Source organism: Colletotrichum graminicola (genome assembly GCF_000149035.1).
Source record: "Colletotrichum graminicola M1.001 genomic scaffold supercont1.61, whole genome shotgun sequence".
In the NCBI taxonomy this organism is placed as follows: Eukaryota; Fungi; Ascomycota; class Sordariomycetes; order Glomerellales; family Glomerellaceae; genus Colletotrichum; species Colletotrichum graminicola.
Genome location: NW_007361065.1, coordinates 216,980 through 237,559, shown reverse-complemented (window position 1 = coordinate 237,559; position 20,580 = coordinate 216,980). Strand labels below are relative to the sequence as shown.

Sequence of the window (20,580 nt, the reverse complement as noted above, 5' to 3'; positions counted from 1 at the left end):
ACCTTCTCATAGAAGAAATAGATGGAACCGGAAGAGTCATACGCCGGTGGCTACACAATCTTGGATCTCAAAAAATAACTCAAGTTTACACGCCTCACCCCCGCCCTCTCCCTCACATCACCAATACCCCAAGCACCGCCGCAGACTTCCTCACAAAAATGCGTCAAATTATCTACGACGCGTTCCTGCCAATCGGTTACCCGGACTCGGTAACCCCAGATTATCTGGGCTACCAGACTTTCGACTCGCTCCAGGCCTTCTTCTCCACCATCACTGGCCTTCTCTCCAATCGTGCCATCTTGCAGGGCCTCGGTGTCGGCGATCCAAACTCGTCCGCCACATACGCCCTCCTCCTGACCATCCTCAAGGATGGCATCTCCCGCGTCGCCACCATAGTCTTCGCCTATCGCTTCGGCCTGGTCATCGAGCCCGAGTGCAAGAGATACCGCTTTCTCGCTGATATCTTCAACGACAGCGCCTTCTTCCTCAACCTCTTCAGCCCCTACTTTGACCCCTGGACCAAGGTCGGCGCCTTAGTCCTCGCCGAAGCCTTGGGTGCCATGTGTGGCGTCGCCGCCGGCGCAAGCAAGGCCGCCCTCTCGAAGCACTTTGCCCGCCGCAACAACCTCAGCGAGCTCAACGCCAAGGAGGCGTCCCAGGAGACGGCTGTCGGCCTCGTTGGCCTGCTCGTTGGGTCCGTCGTGGTGCGCTTCGTCGAGGGCCGCGAGGCTGTCTTCGCCCTCATGACATTCCTCGTCTTCGTCCACCTCGGCATGAACTATCTCGGCGTCCGCTGCGTCCAGCTCGCCACCCTCAACCAGCAACGCGCCACCATCCTCTTCGAGCACTATGCGCGGACGAAGCAGGTGCTGACCCCTGCGCAGGTCGCCAGTCGCGAGAACATCCTCTTTTGGTCGCCTGTTATCAAAAACCACCGCGGGAAGGTTGTCGCGAATATCAGATTCGCCAAGAGCTATGCCGATGCCATGACTGCCGACGTCAAGAGCGCCGGCATCCGCTACATTACACTCAAGGGCGAGGGCCAGTCGAAGAAGGAGGCAAAGACCGCTGCGGCGAGCTTCGTGCTCTGCCTCTGTGAGCAGCTTGAGGTCACCACTGTCAAGATCCTGTTACTCAGCGACCGCCCACACGACGATACAGATGACCTCAAGACCATCGAGGCGTGGTTTTACGCTACCTTGCTCGCGCGGGATCGCCAGCTGGGCACAAAGACGAGCACGCGCAAGCTGCTTGGGGCTATCCCCGTGGATGAGGTTGAGATTGACGACGAGGATCAGAAGCTGAGTTTTGCGGCGCTTCAGGAAGCTGGCTGGGACGTCAGTGAGGCCAACTTGGATGCCTTTGCTCCACGCATCAGCATGGGATACACGGCCAAGAAGGAGCTGTAGGCGGGATGATGAAAGGACTGTACTGAATGGACACGGCGTTTGGGACGGAAGACACTCATGATGTACAATTTACTAATGATACCAATGGCCCCTTCTGCAGTCGGTGTCTCGCTCTCACCACCAAGCGTCTGTTGCCACTGACGATGCCTTGCACCGGTGTACGGTGACTGACCTGTCTTGCCGAAATCTCGAAGCTACGCTTTGCCACGTGGTGACTGGGAGCGATACTCTGGGGTGGAGGGGGAATATTGCTCACAAGAGCCCATGCTGGGTCGAACGCCAAATGTCGAAACGCTAGTCGATGGGTTCTTGCAGTTTTCGATCTTCCACGTCTGGCTGGGTGAAGAGAAGGAAATGGCAGGTGGGGCCAAGTAGACTATCCGTACATCACGTTGAATACCCTTGAATACCCTGCAACGACCAACGAACCATAGGAAACTAGGGAAGCATAACGGCAAGGGCGTCGTGAGCCCCGACGACCCTCTTCCGTCCCAAGCGAGTGACGTGGTGGCAGCGGTCATGGGCGATGCCGTTGACTTCCACGACCGGGCATGAATTTCCAAACAGGGCACACCGCACATGCCAGCGCGCCAGACAGCAAGGTATCTTCACCTCAGAATGGTTCCCCGTCTGACCCGCGTCACTGCCCGTCGTTACGATCTTCTCATCTCGTCGGTCCGCGAAGTGGCCTCCCAGGTGATGGGTCTTTGCTTGCGTCCCGAGCCAGCTTGCAGATCGTGTGGGAACGAGACGACCCCACCGACTAGAGCCCCCCGCGCCTCGCGTTATGGAGGAGGAGCTTCGGGGTGTGGGATATTTGCTGCAGCCGCGCGAATCGTGGCCGGCTCCCCCACAAAGCCAGACCGCGCGGTGCCGTTATCGGAGCAGACCTATAGTACCTCCATCCTAAGATGTGCTCTTGACCTGCGAAATCAGTCAATAGGGTAGATACTCGGATATCTCCTTGCCATTTCTTCTAAAAGCTTCTATTGTGTTGAGTTTTGGGCATGGTACTTTTACTGTATTTCTATGAGTGTGTATGGCTGATAGTGTTCCTGTGCGGTTTTTAGAGGCTAAACCGCACCGCACCGCTTCCCATCGCCCGGTCCAAATCCCCGTCTACTTACACCGGAGCCGGGATCAGACGCTGCTTCCTTCTCAGTGGCAATCGGCGCGAATCGCGGTCCCGTCGACCGGGCCGGTCGGTTCCTGTAGATGGGGGCAACGTGTTGCGTCTGTCGTGAACGGAGAACAACTGTGTGTGTGTGTGGGGTGGAGACTGCGTCTAGTGGTAGCGTGGTAGCCATGTCACAATTCCACCTGCATCTCAAATCTCGATTTTTTTACCCTTCTTCCTTTTGTGCAAAAGGTCGAATGGTACGGTACAGTTCGGATCCGAGGGACCCCGCAAAAGCGAAACCCCATTCCAGGGCAATTCGAGTCGAAGGGCGGGAACTGCAACAAATGTGCCCGACGGCTTGCTGTCTTACCCGGTCCGGTACACACTGCCTAAGCGGCCATGCCCAACCGGACAAGACAATCCCACCCGAGGGCCACGAGGGGGTGGGCGCTAGCTACTCACGCACGCGCAAGGCCATCTGGTGCAATGCAATGCAAGACCGGGGCCAAGTTCCTCTTGCCCGCCGCCGCCGCCGCCGCCGCCGCCTTCGTCTGTGCCGTGGGGGTTCGTTTCCAAGTGGGTAACAGCAGCAGCAGGGCGGGAAACAGACTCGGTCCCAGCGGTTAACCGCACGCCGTTTACATAGTCCCCAGGTCACCATCACTGTCAATGCCACTGCTGTGCCGTGAATGTAATTGCCCTGGGTGGCAGCGCGGTGCTCCGGACCCAGCCCCACGCCCGCTCTACCTATTCGTGCTGACCAGGGCAGGAATTCACACTCTGTGTTCTGCAATGGGCTGCCTTGAGCGAACTAGGCATAGGCCTTGAAGGAGGGGAGGATGCATTGTGTTGCAGAAGACCAGGAAAGTCATTAACGAGGACACCCTCACCCTCACTGGCTCGCGTGCCCCGATCTCGGCTTGTCCAGTCGCAGGATGAGCTAAGCCAATGGGCGGGCTTGCTCGTCCGGCTGCCCGCACAATCGTTCGATGCAGGCGCACATCTCGGTGGAGGTTATTCTGTGCTTTTGGCGTCTTAGTTTTTGTTTCTCTCTGTGTGTGTGTGTGTGTGTGTGTGTGAGTGTGTGGGAGCGTGTGTTTGTTTGCTGTTGGTGTGGACGGGCCTGGAGAGGTCTACAGAAAAGCAGTGTGTCTTCCTGGGTGCAACGTTGGTCCGCCACTCGTGAACCATTCTCGAAGCCGCCATTGATTGATAATCCTTCAGATGGTGCCATGATGCTGACCTTCGAAGCGGAGGCAAAGCCCTTCCCACCTTCCTCCCTCCCTCCCTCCTCCATGCTTAAAAGTGCCGAACGCCGACCAGTAACCGGCGGCGCCTTGTCGTGTTAATTACGGATGCCCTGGGAATGGCTGAGTTTGCGTGACATCTTGCGAGTCCGGGGAACAAGGGTGGGAGGTCACTGGAGAGCTGCTGCGCGGGGTTTCGCACGCGTAAAAGGTCGGACGAGATGTCTTGGCGCAGAGCTTGTTGTCCCAAGATTGCATCCGAATCCTCGCCCACCACCCGACCAGAGACCGGGTTGAGGATGCTTGTGCACTACCTACCACTACTCATATACAGGTACGTAGTACGGATAGCACGACAAAATATGTTGGAAAAAGCGGGACAGCTGGAGAGTCAAACCGGGTTAGAAGCGACTGAGCTGTACGCAGTCAATGAAGACTTAATAAAAACCAGACAATGTTGGCCTAACATGTAGAGTAGTAGGTGTGGTGTGCGTTGACACGCGCCCTCAAGAATAGCCCGCCGGATTCACCATCTCGTATCTTGCCCACCGTCGGACTGTTCTTGAGGATGCGTGCTGATTCAAACGTCATCCGGCTGCTGTTTTGTGTGGGTGGTCCTCCTGCATCTCCGTCTCTGTCCGATGGAGATGGTTGTATGGAGATGGAGTCCAAAATATTGGAGATGGTACGAGGTCACGCCATGACGTGGGAGATCAGAGATAAGGCAGAATTCACGTGTAAAATCCATTTGTCCCGCTGTTCCGTCAGTGGCTGTCACTGAGACTGCGTTGCGGTCCCATCCAAGGGCGGAGAACGCTAGAGAGACGGCGGCGGGAGAGCGGAGGGCGGGCAAGGGAAGGGGAAGAGAGGGGTCGTTTGGTACCATTTTGGTAGGTGCCCATGAATAATGGACAGTACGATTGCTGTGGCAGGTTTCTGGGAAAGGCGTGGTCGGTCGAGCGTTGGGGGCGTTTGGGGTGGTGGAGACCCCTGAGACCGAGAGAAAGGAGCTCCCAACTTCGGACTTTAGAGAGTATGAGCTTAACAACAAATGGAGAGGATAGGACCGGACTTGAGATGGCGGACTTGCCTTTGTCGGATGGGGTCGGCGTCGGTTGGCAGAGACATTGGCAACCGCGAGAGTCTGGCTGTCTTGGACCTGTGGAACGCCTTCGGTTCTCTGCTTCCATCCCTATATGATGTGGTGAGTGAGTTGGTGGACCACCCACAAAAGCCCGGAGCACATCGCATCGCATCGAGAACCGAACCGACGAAAGTTGCCTCGGGGCTTCAACTGACTTGTGAGCATTGTCTCCGGAGACAGCTTGACGGGCCCAAACCTTTCTCTCCAGCGGCCTCGGGTCGGCCTCGGGGCTGGCGCGCTAAGACAGTGATTGGCAAACCTCGCAGCGCACATCAACCTTGTCTCGTCCCCTGTCCCCCGTCGGCCGTTCCCCCTCCTTGTCCTCGTCCTCCTCCACCATCCTGGTCCTGGTCTTGCCCGAAGTCTGCCTGCAGAGCCTGCAGAGCGCGAGAGAGTCAACGATAGTGTACGGATACGTATAGGCGCCAGCAAAACAGCTAGTGGGCGACACCCAACCCAGCAAACCCACCACAAAAGAGGATGCGCCATCGAGAAATCCAACCCCCAACCGAGCGTTACGCACACTGCGGCACAGCGCACTTTAGGACAGGGGGGTTAGAGGAGAAGTGTTGGTGGTACAAACCCGACCGCTGAGCAAATGGGGCACGGCCGGCAGCGTGCGCGGTGTCTCGGCTTGTGAAGAAAATTCCCCGTTCCTTCCCAGCCTGGATGAATATTAAGAACGTGCCTTCCTTTTTCTCCCGCCTAGGCTCTTCCTTGACTTTCCTCTCTCTTCCCACCTTCTTCCCTCCTTCAAACCACCAAACACAAACCTTGGACACGCTCTCCTCCCTGCTGCTAAAGGCTTCCGCTTGCATCGACAAAACCAAAATACAAAAAGATAAATTCAATTAAGCCTATCGGACTATACGGTGTTTCCTGTCGTAGTACCTACCTAGATAGATACCCGCCGCCGGCGCAAACTCAAAACTCAGCTTTAGTATCCCAGGCAAGGAGGAGAGTCGACCACAGCCAAACTTTCTCTCTTCTCTCTTACACGAATTTTCTTCTCCATATACCCCTTCGAACGAGCTTCGTCTACTTTCAGTCCCCCTACGCTTCTTCGGATTTCCTTCGACTCGTACATACCATTACAATGTTCGCGACCAGAATCCTCCGCCAGGCCGCTGCCCACGCCGAGCGTACCCCGAGCATCAAGTTCCTCGGCCGCCGCACCATTCCCTGTACGTCCTCCTTCCTCAGGCCTCGTTCTCTTGTTAGTCCGTAATACTCATTGTCTCACTTGCAGCTTCCATTGATCACACCCCCGCTCCTCACCCCGCCTCGCCCACCGGCAAGCTGCCCGCGAATTTCGGCAACGGCTCTGCTACCCCCAAGCACACCAACTTCAGCTCCTACCGCGACCACGCCCAGCAACACGGTCCCCTCCAGCGCTCCATCAGCGCCGGCATTGGCGGTACCTCCGGCCACAACATGGGCCCCGTCGTCCCCCCCTCGGGAGTCTATTTCGATCGCTCGGAGCTGCCCGCCCGCTTCCGCCGCCAACCCCTTGACCTGGACGAGATCGAGGCTGTCGAGTCTGGCGGTGCTGCCCACTTCGGCTGAGTTTAGTTGCCTCGAGGCAACAGAACAGCCACCACGGAACATGTCTTGACCTCTATGAATGACTGAAAAGATGGACATAACCATGATAAGAATCCGCGGGCAGGAAATGAAACGAGAGACGACGGAGGGGCATGTGTGCATTGAGGACGAGAGGCTGCGGTGGACAGAGACCTCCGTACATCACCAAATAGCCCCCGGCATTGGGACTTTCGGCAGGATATGGAAAATTCGGCGACATCACCTGATGTCATACACTCGTAACCGGGAGGCAGGTAAAAGTTACAGCAGAGAAGAGCGGGACCGGCCGCTTGGTGCTTTTTTACGGCATGCTAAAAGCGTTTGCTAGAGTGTAACCAGATCGACTACCGGAAGTTCCGCTGGTCCCGCGGGAGTTTGCGAGGCTGTTCAACGTTTAAACAACGCAGGGACACAAGGTGTCAGTCGGCCTAGCCCTGGCTCCTTGGTTTTCATTTTCCTTTATACTCACATCGACTGTTCTCGATGATTTATCCTGTACCGCTAGTCTATGCTCGTCACACAAACCAATCTCAGTGCATGCACATATGTCCCAACCAAAACCCGAGTCCCCGTACGCATCGCTCGGAACATCGTTGACATGTGCCTGCAGTTCCACTTTGGCATCATGTGGAGTTCTCTGCACGCCTCTGAATTCTATGGCGACCATCTTTCGGGACTGCAAACCAATGCTAGCGGAAGCTAGGCGACGCATGTGACAGCTTCCTGCAGCTTGTCGAACCGCCTGCGTCCGTAGCTCCGGGACGTTGGGAAAACCGTGCTCTTGGCCATTCGGGGAAGCATTGACGTTTCCTTAACCCAAGCTCTCCATCCTTCCATCCGATTGTTTCCATGCCCCGTTCCCCGCTTCCGTCATTTCCCGAGGTGGTCGGCTTGATGTCAGTTAGCAAAACCCGAGAGAGCCCCAGCCACAGAACTGGCCCCAAGGCTGGTGACCGCTCAAGCCACACGCGGCGACTGATCGCCGGCATATCCTGTTATATTTTGGCTGCTGACACACCACCAAGCAGAAAGTATTCTAAGCTCAATCCTGCACGATTGTCCGGCGTCATCTGAACCATCCGACGTCGACCTCAAAAAAGCGCCACCCAATCAAACAGCTTCAATCACATCATGCAAAAATAAAACTCCCAGAGCAACGGCCGCGTCTCCACTTAAAAAGTTGTTGCATCGAGGGAATCCTATTTCATACGGTTCGTCACCCTGCCAAGCTGCCCCAGCGCCAGAGATCCAATGCAATTGCTGTCGCATATCCCTACGACATAATAGAGATTGATTAAGCCAAACAAACAAAGAAAGAAGCATCGTTGCACCCCTATTCCCCAGAAACTGGTCTCCCGGTAGACCCCCCGCTCCGCAGATCTACTTCATCCGGGGTGTAGATAAATCCCTAACATCTGCAAGACCACCCGCATCTCCGGTCTTCAACTGGTATGAACATTACGCCCCTGCTCACAACTACAATCACTCCAAAATGAACAACGACCTCGTGGACCTCATCTTCCTAACCCGCTTGCAACCTCCAGCTGCGACCCCATCCTCCTACTTGTATCCATCATCTTCCTCCGCCATCGAGTACGAGAACCACATAATGACGGATCCCAAGAACGACTCCGCGCCCGAGGTGTGCCCCGTTGACCACAAGGCCCGCGAGGCCTGGCTGCAGCACGCCCGCGCCGCGAACCCGAGCGACACGCACCCTCACCCACCGCAACCCGTTGTCACGCCGGCCGACGTCCCGCCCCCCCAATCACAGTCGCAGTCCTGGACGCAGTCCCTGCTGTCCCTGACGCCTTTCTCGTCATCCTCCTCTTCCTCGAACGGCCCCGCGACGTCGCCTTCTGCCTCTTCTGCCAATGCTGAGGCCTGCCCCGTAGACCATAAGTCCCGCGAAGCATGGCTCGCTCAAGCCCGCGCCGCGAACGCCGCAGCGAATCCTCACAGCTCCCCCACGGCAAAACAAGACTCCCACCAACCCCTTCACCAGGCGCCACCACAGTCCTCGCAATCCTGGACGAAATCACTCAAATCGTACATCCCCTTCACATCTTCCTCCCCAACAGCAGGAGACACGCCAAACCCCCCGCGCTCGGCGAACGTAAAACCGGGCCTCGATACTGATCGCGAGGTCTCGACGATTCCCCGGACAGCAACTTCGGCGTACCCGGGCAACAGCCGGCCCTCGAACCATGAGCAAGAGACGGGCGCGGACGAGGCGACTGGGAACTGGATCTACCCCTCCCAGAAGATGTTCTTCGATGCCATGAAGCGCAAGGGCCACGACGCCCGCGCCACGGACATGGCGACTGTGGTGCCGATTCACAATGCCGTCAACGAGAGGGCATGGAAAGAAATCAAAGAGTGGGAGAAGCCGTATCTTGAAGGCTCAGCGTAAGCATCTACCTATCCCGATTCCCGGATTCCTTGACTCTATTCAGCCAAGGAGTGGCTGGGAGCTGAAGAGAAAGACCGCTGACGAGCTAAACAGCTGTGAAGGTCCCAAACTCCACTCCTTCCTCGGCCTCAGCACAAATATGTCCCCCAAGGCGCGCATCAATACCCTGCTAGGCTACACCCCACCCTTTGACCGGCACGACTGGATCATCGACCGCTGCGGCGTGCAGGTTGAATATGTCATTGATTTCTACGCCGGCCGCCCCGACGCCAATGGCAAGCCCAGCTTCTACCTCGACGTTCGGCCGAAGCTAAACAGCTGGGAGGGCGTCAAGATGCGCGCGCTGAGGGGCGTCGGGCTAGGTTGAGCAAGTATTGTTGGGCCGAACCCCCACAACCGTAGAATACTGTCACATGTTCTGGTGCAGGGCAGGGATGTACAAAATGTATAGGTGTGGTTTGATATTGTATAAATACTAACAGCATTGGAGCCAGCGCAGATATCCCAAGGGAGGGATGGATATCTTTGGAGGGAGCTAGTTCTTGCTTATTCAGACGGGCTATAGTGGACTTCGTATTAGGGACGAACCGCATCCCACTCAATTCAACATTTTGACAACTTTTACATACGACAAGCCTGTGCTTTTTTCGATCTTTCCAAGTTACATCTTGGATATGAGGAACAGCAGACCATCAAATCCCAAGTCTCAAGAGTGCTGGCAATAGCAGTCTTCCCAGCTACCTACATATCCTACCCAGATCTATTATGGGGCCCAAAGTATCAATACTTGACTGCAATATCGATCAAGTGATATTTGAACTCGCCTAAACATGAGTGGAACCATTACGCGGCTGGACGCATGCCGATTGTCTTGACATCCAAGTGTAAGCGCTTGGCTTGCAGATCTGATGTGGTTTTCTTCGCTGCGGTCAGCTGAGGAGAAACAACTTGTATTGTGGTAGGTCAATGGCCGCGCATCGCGAAGTTACACTACATTTCCACAAACTGTATTATCACATGCGGATCACTGGGCACATGCGTATGGGGCCACCACTTATGCTGCAGCTTATTCTCCCGTAGGTCTCTCATGTGGAAGATGAGGGGTTAGGTGTTGTCAGGTATCCGAATAAATCCATTCTCCGCACTCTTGCTCGACGCAAGCTGCCCGGTCACTTCATCCAATATGTGCAATGAATGATATATGATTGGCCGTTAGTGGGAGGGGGGGGTACATGCCTGGCACAAGCGATGAATTTAGAACAAGGTTATTGTGAAGGGCGGTCACTCGCTGGCTATTGGCTGAAGTTATGTTTATAACAGTTGTTTGCCGCCCCTGCACCTGTTGACCAAGTTCTATGTGCCGAGCTTGTTCTGCACGTCGCTTGGTAACTTACAGCATTCACGGACATTTTTACTCGAACGAGCTCACAATATGGAATACACATTTCTTATCCCGCTGGCAGTTGTTGCCATAGCTGTTTATCAGCTGCAAAACGTTGGCAGACGCCCCAAGGGGTATCCTCCGGGCCCTCCTACACTGCCTTTGATCGGTAATCTTCACCAGATCCCGGTAACAAAGCCGCATATACAGTTCAAGAAGTGGGCAGAGGAGTATGGGTATGTAGAGCAAGACACCGATCCATAGGATGGTAAGGATGAGCAGCGTGCCGACATTGACGTTGTCCACAGCCCCGTGTACTCCCTAATTGTTGGCACCAAAGTCATGATTATACTTTCATCAGGTCGGGCGGTGAAGGACCTTTTGGACAAACGGAGCGCCATTTACTCATCACGCCCCGATGTATACCTCGGAAACGTAGCGAGTGGAAACCTTCGCGTTGTGATCATGGTATGCCTCCTTGCAGCTAAAGCCGAGCAGCGCGTGTTCCTTGATTAGACTCGTGGCGCTGAAATAGAGTGCAGAAATATGGTGAAACATGGCGAATGATCCGAAAGATATTCCACCAGGCCTTGCATATCAGTGCGGCCAGGGCCTATGTCCCGTACCAGGACCTCGAGAGCAAACAGATGCTGACCGGGTTCCTGGACGAGCCACAACACTTTGCCGACCACATCCGCCGTTACACCAACTCGCTCACGACACAGATTGTGTTCGGATTCCGCATTGCGGGCATTCACGATGAGAAGCTGAAGAAGCTGTACCACTGTATCGATACATGGAGTGAGGTCATGGGGTCCTTCGCGGCGGCGCTCCTAGACGCGTACCCGGTGCTCAGAAACCTCGGCCCCCTGTCGCCTGGAAAACGGTATGCTGAAAGGCTACAAAAGGACACGGATACTCTTTATGTCGGACATTGGATGGACGCGAAGAAGCGCGTTGTGGAGGGCACATCAAAGGCGGGTATCCCAATATCCGCCTCAGCTGAGTGAACGTCGGAAGGCTGACCAAGACCAGCCATGTTTCTGCATAAGTATTGCCGAGAACCAGAAGTCGCTCGGGTTCTCTGATGATTTGGCCGGGTATATCTCCGGATCTGCTCTCGAAGCCGGCTCGGACACGACCGCAAGTACACTACACAGCTTCGTCCAGGCCATGCTTCTGTACCCCTCCGTACAGAAGCAAGCCTGGGAAGAATTGGATCGTGTCTGTGGCACAGAAAGACTACCAAGCATGGACGACTGGGACTCCATGCCATACATACGGGCATGCGTCAAGGAAACCCTGCGGTGGCTGCCAACCGGAATCCTCGGACTGCCTCACGCTGTACTCAAGGATGACGATTATATGGGCTACAATATCCCCAAAGGGGCCGCCGTCATGGTTAATGTATGGGCCATCAACATGGACGAGGACCGGTGGAAGGACCCCCGAGCCTTCGACCCGTCCCGCTACGCGGGCGATGACCAGAACTCGTTCGAGTCGGCGTCAAACGCGGACCCGTCCAAGCGGGACCACTACGGGTTCGGTGCTGGTCGGCGTCTTTGCCAAGGCACGCATGTCGCCGAGCGGTCCCTCTTTCTGGGCATCGCGCGGCTGCTGTGGGCGTTCCGTTTCGAGCGGGCCATCGACAGCCGCGGGGCAGAGATCGTTCCGGGTGCGGACGACATCACGAGCGGGGTTTTAGTACAGCCGCGGCCGTTCCTGTCGAAGATCACGGCGAGAAGCGAAGCTCACGCGCGGATCGTCCGCAAGGAGTGGGAGACGAGCCGGGAGCTTCTGGACGAAGACGACCAGTGGAAGGAGATTCCGCGCGGAATGGTGTTCGAGTCTCTGGTATCGTCGAATGGAAAGGACTGAGCCACCCGGGGCAAGAAGAAGTGCTCGTATGTAGCTTGGTTGAAGATACATGAGAGGGACCATGATATTCCCCTCTGTGATGGCGCTGGAAGATGCCTATATATCAGGGCGAGGTGTTGATGGAAATCTGTGGTACACGGTCCCCGTGTGACCAGAGATTCATGTATTTGTTTTTAAAAACGACAATTCTGTTTACTGCTGAGGCTGTTTCTCAACAATGGTTCAAGTAATAATACCACACTGAGTCTGTAGGTCTCTTAGTAAAAGTCGAACAACAACGGCGACATAGCCTTCAGCACATGCCACCACCATGAAATCACATTCTGAGCAGTGCTTTGCGGTCTTTTGAGTTGGCGTAACTTCACAATGAGGTTATGGAGGGCTTTTCATAAGCAAAAGACGGGACTCCGGCTCCTCGAAAACGATGCTCTGGTAGCAGCCTTGCGTCGTGGTGGGGTCCATATTCTAGTGAGACATGCTTTAAGGATGGCATGATCTTGAGGCCACGGGTGGCCTCCCGTGTACGTTCTCGTCGACCGTGGTGGCAGTCCACAGATTTGGCAATATCCTGGCATGAACCTTTACGCGGATACTGCTTGACTAGATAGGGGCCACTCAAGCATTCATCTTGGAACAATTTATCAAAGTTTCTAGTGTTTTCAGGGCGTATCTAATCCCTATCTTTTAACCAACTCCAGCTAGGATGAAAAGCCCATAGCGTCCCCAATAAGCTGCATTTCCCACAATGGTGCAATGATGGGCCGATAAACGCTGGTATATAATGATACATAACTTGACATGGCTCACGCTTTGAACTTTTCGGGAGCCCTCTCCTCGCTCGCATCCTGAGGAACAGCCTTTGCTTTCCCTCGTCCAGGCGCCGTCTCGAATTTCTCGGCCCACTTGCCCTCCTGCTTGAACATGGAAAGACACTGGATCGCTGACGGTGTGCCGTACTCTGGGTCAGCACCCCCTTCCAAGAGAACCTATCCAAGCCGGTTAGCAACGAGATCTAAGGTTTTGGTATCGGCGTACAGCCATGCGGCCTGCCAGACCAACGATGGCGTCTTGTTCACTTGCCTCAATAACAGAATCCAACCCCTTAAAGACAGCACCTGCGAGAGGGCTCTGGCGCTTATCATTCAGTCTGTTGGGGTCTGCTCCATGTTCTATGAGGAGCTTGACAAGGTCCGCGTGGCCGTAGTAAGCCGCCAACATCAGCTGTTTTGAATGTTAGTCACAATGTGACCGAGGACCAATAACTCAACCCACAGATTGAGACCAGACGTGAAAAGCCCTCATCTACAAGCGTTGCCACTCACCAATGTGTCGCCCTTTTCATTCGTCAAATTCGGCGGTAGCCCATCGAGGAGAGCCTCCTTAAGAACAGCCTTGTTACCCTCGCGGGCTGCATTGTACATGCTAGCCGCCAGCTTGATGGCTTCCAGTGACGGCGAAAACGCCGTAGCGGAAGTCAGGCTTGTCCCACTCATGATGTCCGAAGAGAGAATGCGTGTAATTGATTTCGTATAAACTAGTGAGGTTACTTAGTAATGCCGGCAATGATCGTGGTTGCTCTCGGCGGGAGACAAGATAAAATTGGTGCTGGAAGCGGGGTCATAAGTAAGGTATGCCAGGTAGTTAGTGCTCGCGCTCTAGGGATTCGGGCGGGCGAGGTCTCCGGAATCCCAAGTCACGGGTGCGGGGCACGAGTACCTAAAAGGTTGGGGGAATATTCGAGAAAACATTACTAAGCCAAGACATCATTGGCTCGTACCATAACTAGTTGGTGTTATGCTCAAAGGTGAAGCTGTAAAAATCGACAAATAATAAAACCAATAAACTGAAGCGTTATAAAGTCGTAATAACATATAACCTACAGAGCTCTTGGACAGGTGGCTATCTCTAAGAGAGTCCCACGGCTCGGGAAGTAGGTACACAGGACTTCTAGCATGGCATATCGCTTGAGTCTTCAACCACGGAAACATATTAGGTTTAGCAACGCTGCAGAGGTTCCACCTATGTGGGATGATTAACGACGCCAAGAAGCTTTGGGAGAGGAAAGCGTCAATGAGCGTGAATATGGTGACTGTGTTCTGCCCACTGAAGGAATTTGGCGTCCAAAGTTATAGGAAGGGCTGAAAAGGGGTATGCACACGGAACTGTTGAGTATGAATGTTTAGCCCACTATGCGCGCAAACGCTGCATGGTCCGCAAAGCTAGGTTTCGCTAATTATTGGCCGCGTCCTACGCGAATCTGATACCTGCGGATTTGAGGCATGTCGCATTCCGCCACTCCTGTGGAGTGTCGTCATTGAGAACGCGGACTTGTCCTGGCTTCGCTGTAGTTAGCAAAGTTTAGATGTCTAGGTAAAAGTCCGCAACATGCGTGGTGGACGTCGAGGAGATGTCTGCCCTTTTTCAATACACACACAATCGACAATCTCGAGAGGCTGTGCCCTCCAGCAACGGACTTGGCGAGCTGTTGACAGCCGTAATCCCACCCAGTGACGCAGATCTCTCATATCGACATTCCGAGAGCGATGTGCACAATACGGCGCCAGATTTTGTGTACGAGCAATGCAGACATGCAAATGGTGGACGTGTGAGACGGAGCCAAGGGACAAAAGCTGCCCAACCTGAGAATAGGAATGATGCAATTGGACAACAAACGGACACCTCCCGACCGCAGTCACCGCAGTCAGGGTGGGCTTAGGCCGCAAACGGCGTAAAAGTGTAAGCCCTATTACGTGGCTCTAGGGCCGTCACATGGCTTAAGCGCCGCATTTTCGGGGGGCTTCAAGTCCCCGACTCGGCGACGGACTGAGGTGACCGCCCAAACTCCGCCGGACCGCCGTTCATGTCCGCTCATAGTAGTGGAAATACGTGCTGTCAGCATGCAACTCAGGCGCGACGAAAAGAGGTTCATGTTGTAAGCTGACATGATATCTTTCTCATTAATCTGAGGTCAGGGGCTTCGCCCAGACCACGAACTACAGAGTGACGTCTTTGTCTCTGGTCGGCCGGTAGGCGGGAGCTCCGCAAACTCCGCAAATATTCAAGCTGGTTCGGCCGCCTCAACACGCGCACGTACCAAAGTATGGGCCTAATACCTTGGCTGATATACCAAGAGCTTGGTTATGTCCGCAAGCGTATACGCCTGATAAGTTCTCACTGTTGCTGTTTCATATAATATATTCGCCCAAGACTTTCAGCATTCTTCTTCTGCTCCCAGTATTCCTTGAATAATAGAATCTTTGAACGCCTTGTTAGTTACACATAGACTGTCTATATAACTTTGCTTCCATAATTCCACAACCAATTGGATCTTATTTGCAACCTCACACCATCACCGACTCAATCGAGCTGAGCCCATGGATAACACACACGAACCCATGGAAGACGGAACAGTAGCCAGAGGCAGCCACGGCACCTTAACTACAAGGATCACAGCAACATCATCGCTCACCATAACCAGGGAACAGAGGATCTTATCAGAGAAAGAGACGCACGCGCACACCGAAAGCATCGCGCCAACCAACGCGGAGAAGAATGGCGAGTCATCTGGAGAGGAATCCGAGGCCGAAGCTATGACTAGCCCAGCGAGGGATGCCCAAGGCGATGCAATGATGATCGATGAGGAGGATAGAAGAGAACTGCAAAGGATCGCAACAACACTTTCAAGGCACCAAAGCGCGGTTACCCCCGGTCGCTCCCTTTCGACTCACGTCTCCTATGGTCAGGGGCTTGCCACGCCGGATGACCCTGCATTGGATCCTTCCAGCAAGTATTTCGATCTTTCCAAATGGCTCCAAAATTTCATGCGGGAAATGCAAAACGAAGATATCGCTGTCAAGAACGCTGGGGTTGCTTACAAGAACTTGAGCGTTTCCGGCTCAGGGGCCGCTTTGCAGCTCCAGCAAACTGTTGGTGATTTCCTCAAGGCCCCGATGAGGATCGGTGAGCATTTCAGCTTTGCCAAAAAGAAACCCAGGAGAATCCTCAACAACTTCGATGGCATCCTGAACAGCGGAGAGCTTTTGATCGTTCTTGGCCGCCCTGGCTCTGGGTGCAGCACTCTTTTGAAGACCCTGACTGGTGAACTCCAGGGTCTTACCTTGGGAGAGGAGTCCGTCATTCACTACAATGGCATCCCCCAGAAGAAGATGATGAAGGAGTTTAAAGGAGAAACGGTCTACAACCAAGAGGTAAGGGAAGTCGGGATCGTGGTATTTTGCCTCTGATTATGGCCGACTTTGGCTGATGCGTAATATCTAGGTTGACAAGCACTTCCCTCATCTGACTGTTGGTCAAACACTCGAATTTGCTGCAGCCGTTCGCACGCCATCGCGGAGAATACACGGCATAACACGCGAGGAACACCATAAGAAGGCCGCACAAGTTGTTATGGCAGTTTGCGGTCTTAGCCATACTTTCAACACTAAGGTCGGCAACGACTTCGTCCGCGGCGTCTCTGGTGGTGAGAGAAAGCGTGTTAGCATCGCCGAGATGATGCTTTCTGGTTCGCCGATGTGCGCGTGGGACAACAGCACGCGCGGTCTGGACTCTGCGACTGCCCTCAAGTTTGTGCAATCGCTGCGCCTCGCGTCCGACTTCTCAGGCAGTGCCCACGCCGTTGCCATCTACCAGGCAAGTCAAGCCATCTATGACCTCTTCGACAAAGCCGTAGTTTTGTACGAGGGTCGTCAGATCTATTTCGGCCCTGCTCGTGCCGCCAAGTCATACTTCGAGCGTATGGGCTGGGAGTGCCCTCAGCGCCAGACAACCGGCGACTTTTTGACTTCGATCACCAACCCCTCCGAGCGCAAGGCTCGCCCCGGCCTGGAGAACCAGGTGCCTCGAACCCCGGAGGACTTCGAAGACTATTGGCACCGGTCTCCAGAATCCCAAGCTCTTCGCCAGGATATTTACCAGCACACGGAAGACCACCCGATTGATCCCCGCGGCCGGGCCCTCAGTGAGCTCCGCCAACTCAAGAATGACAGACAGGCGAAGCACGTTCGCCCAAAATCTCCCTACACCATCAGCATAGCAATGCAGATCCGGCTCACGACTAAACGTGCATACCAGCGCATGTGGAACGACATCTCAGCCACTGCTACAGCGGCTGCTCTCAACATCATCTTGGCTCTTGTGATCGGCTCGGTCTTCTACGGTACTCCCGATGCAACCGCTGGTTTCTTTTCCAAGGGATCTGTTCTTTTCTAGGCTGTTCTCATGAACGCTCTCACCGCCATCTCTGAAATCAGTAGTTTGTATGACCAGCGACCCATTGTAGAAAAGCACGCCTCGTATGCCTTTTACCACCCAGCCTCGGAAGCCATCGCCGGTGTTGTAGCAGATATTCCAATCAAGTTCGTCACGGCCACCTGCTTCAATCTTACACTCTACTTCCTTGCAGGGCTTCGCCGTGAGCCAGGCCAGTTTTTCCTTTACTTCCTGGTCATTTACATCGCGACCTTTGTCATGAGCGCTGTCTTCCGAACCATGGCCGCCATTACGAAGACCATATCTCAAGCAATGACGTTAGCCGGTGTCATGGTCTTGGCCCTTGTGATATACACTGGGTTTGCAGTCAGAATTCCCCAGATGGTCGTCTGGTTTGGATGGATCAGATTTTTGAATCCGATCTTTTACGCCTTTGAGATCCTCATCGCCAACGAGTTTCACGGCCGTGAGTTCGTCTGCTCCGAAATCATCCCTTCTTACACACCTTTGGTTGGAGACTCCTGGATTTGCTCGACAGTCGGTGCCGTCGCCGGCCAGCGCACTGTTAGTGGTGATGCTTTTATCGAGACAAACTACCAGTACTACTACTCTCACGTCTGGCGGAACTTCGGCATCCTGCTTGCCTTCCTGTTCTTCTTCATGATCATCTACTTTGCTGCAACCGAGCTCAACTCTTCCACCACCAGCACGGCTGAGGTCCTTGTTTTCCGACGTGGCTACGTTCCTTCCCATCTCCAGGGAGATGTCAACCGGAGCGTGGTCAATGAGGAAATGGCTGTGGCTTCCAAGGAGCAAGAGTCCGACGGCAACGTCAAGTCTATCCCCCCTCAGAAGGATATCTTCACTTGGAGAGACATCGTATACGATATTGAGATAAAGGGCGAACCCCGCCGGCTGTTAGACAACGTCTCTGGCTGGGTAAAGCCTGGTACCCTCACCGCTCTTATGGGTGTTTCTGGCGCCGGAAAGACGACTCTTCTCGATGTTCTTGCCCAAAGGACCACTATGGGGGTTATCACCGGGGATATGCTTGTCAATGGCAAGCCCTTGGACGCCAGCTTCCAGCGAAAGACTGGATATGTACAACAGCAAGGTTAGCATTCCCCTTTAACACTCAAGCAGCTAGCTTACTGTTTCTAGATCTTCACATGTCCACGGCAACCGTTCGTGAGAGCTTGCGCTTCAGTGCCATGCTCCGCCAGCCCGAATCTGTTAGCAGAGAAGAAAAGTACGCTTTCGTCGAAGACGTCATTGACATGCTCAACATGCGTGATTTTGCCGATGCCGTCGTCGGTATCCCCGGCGAGGGTCTCAACGTCGAGCAGCGCAAGCTACTCACCATTGGCGTCGAACTTGCCGCCAAACCTAAGCTTCTTCTGTTCCTCGATGAGCCCACCAGTGGTCTTGACTCCCAAAGCTCGTGGGCTATTTGCGCCTTCCTCCGCAAGCTCGCTGATTCAGGCCAAGCTGTTCTCTGCACCGTCCATCAGCCCAGTGCTATCCTGTTCCAACAGTTCGACCGCCTTCTCTTCCTCGCTCGCGGAGGTAAAACCGTCTACTTTGGTGATATCGGCGAGGACTCTCGCACCCTTCTCAACTACTTTGAGTCACATGGTGCTCGGAGATGCGACGATGAAGAGAACCCCGCCGAGTACATGCTCGAGATCGTCAACAACGGCACCAACTCCAAAGGCGAAGATTGGCACACTGTTTGGAAGTCGAGCAATCAAAGGCATAATGTCGAGGCGGAGATCGAGCGTATCCATCTGGAAAAGGAGCACGAGGAGGTCGCAGGCAGCGATGACGCCGGTGCCCGCTCAGAGTTCGCCATGCCCTTCACCGTACAACTCATGGAGGTCACTACACGAATCTTTCAACAGTACTGGCGTACGCCCAGCTATATTTTTGCCAAGTTCTTTCTCGGTATCTTCGCTGGTCTCTTCATTGGGTTCTCCTTCTGGGAGGCAGGCGGAACTCTGGCTGGTATGCAAAATGTCATATTCGGCGTCTTCATGGTCATCACCATCTTTAGTACGATTGTACAACAAGCCCAGTCGGTTTTCGTCACCCAGCGAGCTCTTTACGAGGTCCGCGAGCGCCCAAGTAAGGCCTACTCGTGGAAGGCTTTCATGTTCGCCAGCATCATGGTCGAAATCCCATACCAGATCATCACAGGTATCCTCATCTGGGCTTGCTTCTACTACCCCATCATTGGCGTCCAAACCTCTGTAAGACAGGTCTTGGTCCTCCTGTACTCTATTCAACTCTTCATCTACGCCGGCTCGTTCGCCCACATGACCATTGCTGCCCTCCCGGACGCCCAGACCGCCTCCGGGTTAGTCACCCTCTTGGTACTTATGAGCTTGACCTTCTGCGGTGTCTTGCAATCTCCATCAGCACTCCCTGGTTTCTGGATATTCATGTACCGCGTCTCTCCCTTTACCTACTGGGTAGCCGGCATCGTCAGTACCCAACTGCACGGCCGGCCCATTACCTGCTCAGCTTCCGAGACATCCACTTTTAACCCGCCTATGAATCAGACATGCGGCGAGTATCTCTCGGATTATCTCCGAGATGCCCCTGGTCAGCTGCAGAACCCGGATGCCACTGAACAGTGCAGATACTGCTCGCTAAGTAACGCAGACCAGTACATGGCCAGCACTAGCATCTTCTATGATGAGAGATGGCGTAATTATGGAATTGTCTGGGCTTTCATTTTCTTCAACATATTTATCGCTGTTATTTCGTATTATCTGGTTCGTGTCAAGAAATGGAACACTGGCGCATCAAAGAAGGCTAAGAAGGAGTCAAAGGGAAAGATGCCTAGGACCCAATAAATTGGCTGGTAGTATAGATACCTTATCAAAGACAGCATAAAATAGTAATAGTTATAGATTAGATAGCGAGCGCTTTTTCATAGATGAAGAGAATATCAATGTTTTGGAACTGTGAACAACAAGTTGCTGTTGCGGAAGCTGCAAAATCCAATTGCTCGAGCGTCATGTTGTCCAAGACACGAGTTTGACTAATTACGTAGGAACAGCACTCAACGTGAAGGCAAGATCTCTAATGAGTGACAGAAAAAAGGGAAACAGAAAGCACACAAGGCTCCCCAGTATGTAATCCAGGTGCTGGGGATTTCCAACATATTGGC

The 20,580-nt window shown here is 54.0% G+C and overlaps 6 protein-coding genes across 6 annotated transcripts; 5 read left to right on the top strand and 1 right to left on the bottom strand.

The window, feature by feature from the left end:
• Nucleotides 1–158: 158 nt before the first annotated feature.
• GLRG_10502 (uncharacterized protein) lies at nt 159–1,409 on the top strand (the record flags this gene model as incomplete). Its single annotated transcript, XM_008101187.1, has 1 exon — nt 159–1,409. The coding sequence occupies one exon, from the start codon at nt 159–161 to the stop codon at nt 1,407–1,409; it is 1,251 nt and encodes a 416-aa protein (XP_008099378.1).
• A 4,607-nt stretch (nt 1,410–6,016) lies between these two features.
• On the top strand, nt 6,017–6,486 carry GLRG_10501 (uncharacterized protein; the record flags this gene model as incomplete). Its single annotated transcript, XM_008101186.1, has 2 exons — nt 6,017–6,104; nt 6,170–6,486. The coding sequence occupies 2 exons, from the start codon at nt 6,017–6,019 to the stop codon at nt 6,484–6,486; spliced, it is 405 nt and encodes a 134-aa protein (XP_008099377.1).
• Nucleotides 6,487–8,113: 1,627 nt separating this feature from the next.
• On the top strand, nt 8,114–9,284 carry GLRG_10500 (cytochrome c/c1 heme lyase; the record flags this gene model as incomplete). The annotated part of the gene is made up of 2 exons (XM_008101185.1): nt 8,114–8,913; nt 9,011–9,284. The coding sequence occupies 2 exons, from the start codon at nt 8,114–8,116 to the stop codon at nt 9,282–9,284; spliced, it is 1,074 nt and encodes a 357-aa protein (XP_008099376.1).
• Nucleotides 9,285–10,349: 1,065 nt separating this feature from the next.
• On the top strand, nt 10,350–12,176 carry GLRG_10499 (cytochrome P450; the record flags this gene model as incomplete). The annotated part of the gene is made up of 4 exons (XM_008101184.1): nt 10,350–10,534; nt 10,607–10,766; nt 10,841–11,279; nt 11,329–12,176. The coding sequence occupies 4 exons, from the start codon at nt 10,350–10,352 to the stop codon at nt 12,174–12,176; spliced, it is 1,632 nt and encodes a 543-aa protein (XP_008099375.1).
• An 803-nt stretch (nt 12,177–12,979) lies between these two features.
• GLRG_10498 (uncharacterized protein) lies at nt 12,980–13,669 on the bottom strand (the record flags this gene model as incomplete). Its single annotated transcript, XM_008101183.1, has 3 exons — nt 12,980–13,162; nt 13,257–13,397; nt 13,499–13,669. 3 exons carry the CDS (start codon nt 13,667–13,669, stop codon nt 12,980–12,982), a joined length of 495 nt encoding a protein of 164 aa, XP_008099374.1.
• Nucleotides 13,670–15,571: 1,902 nt separating this feature from the next.
• GLRG_10497 (ABC-2 type transporter) lies at nt 15,572–20,263 on the top strand (the record flags this gene model as incomplete). The annotated part of the gene is made up of 4 exons (XM_008101182.1): nt 15,572–16,384; nt 16,455–17,393; nt 17,463–18,519; nt 18,567–20,263. The coding sequence occupies 4 exons, from the start codon at nt 15,572–15,574 to the stop codon at nt 20,261–20,263; spliced, it is 4,506 nt and encodes a 1,501-aa protein (XP_008099373.1).
• Between the last annotated feature and the right edge of the window lie 317 nt (nt 20,264–20,580).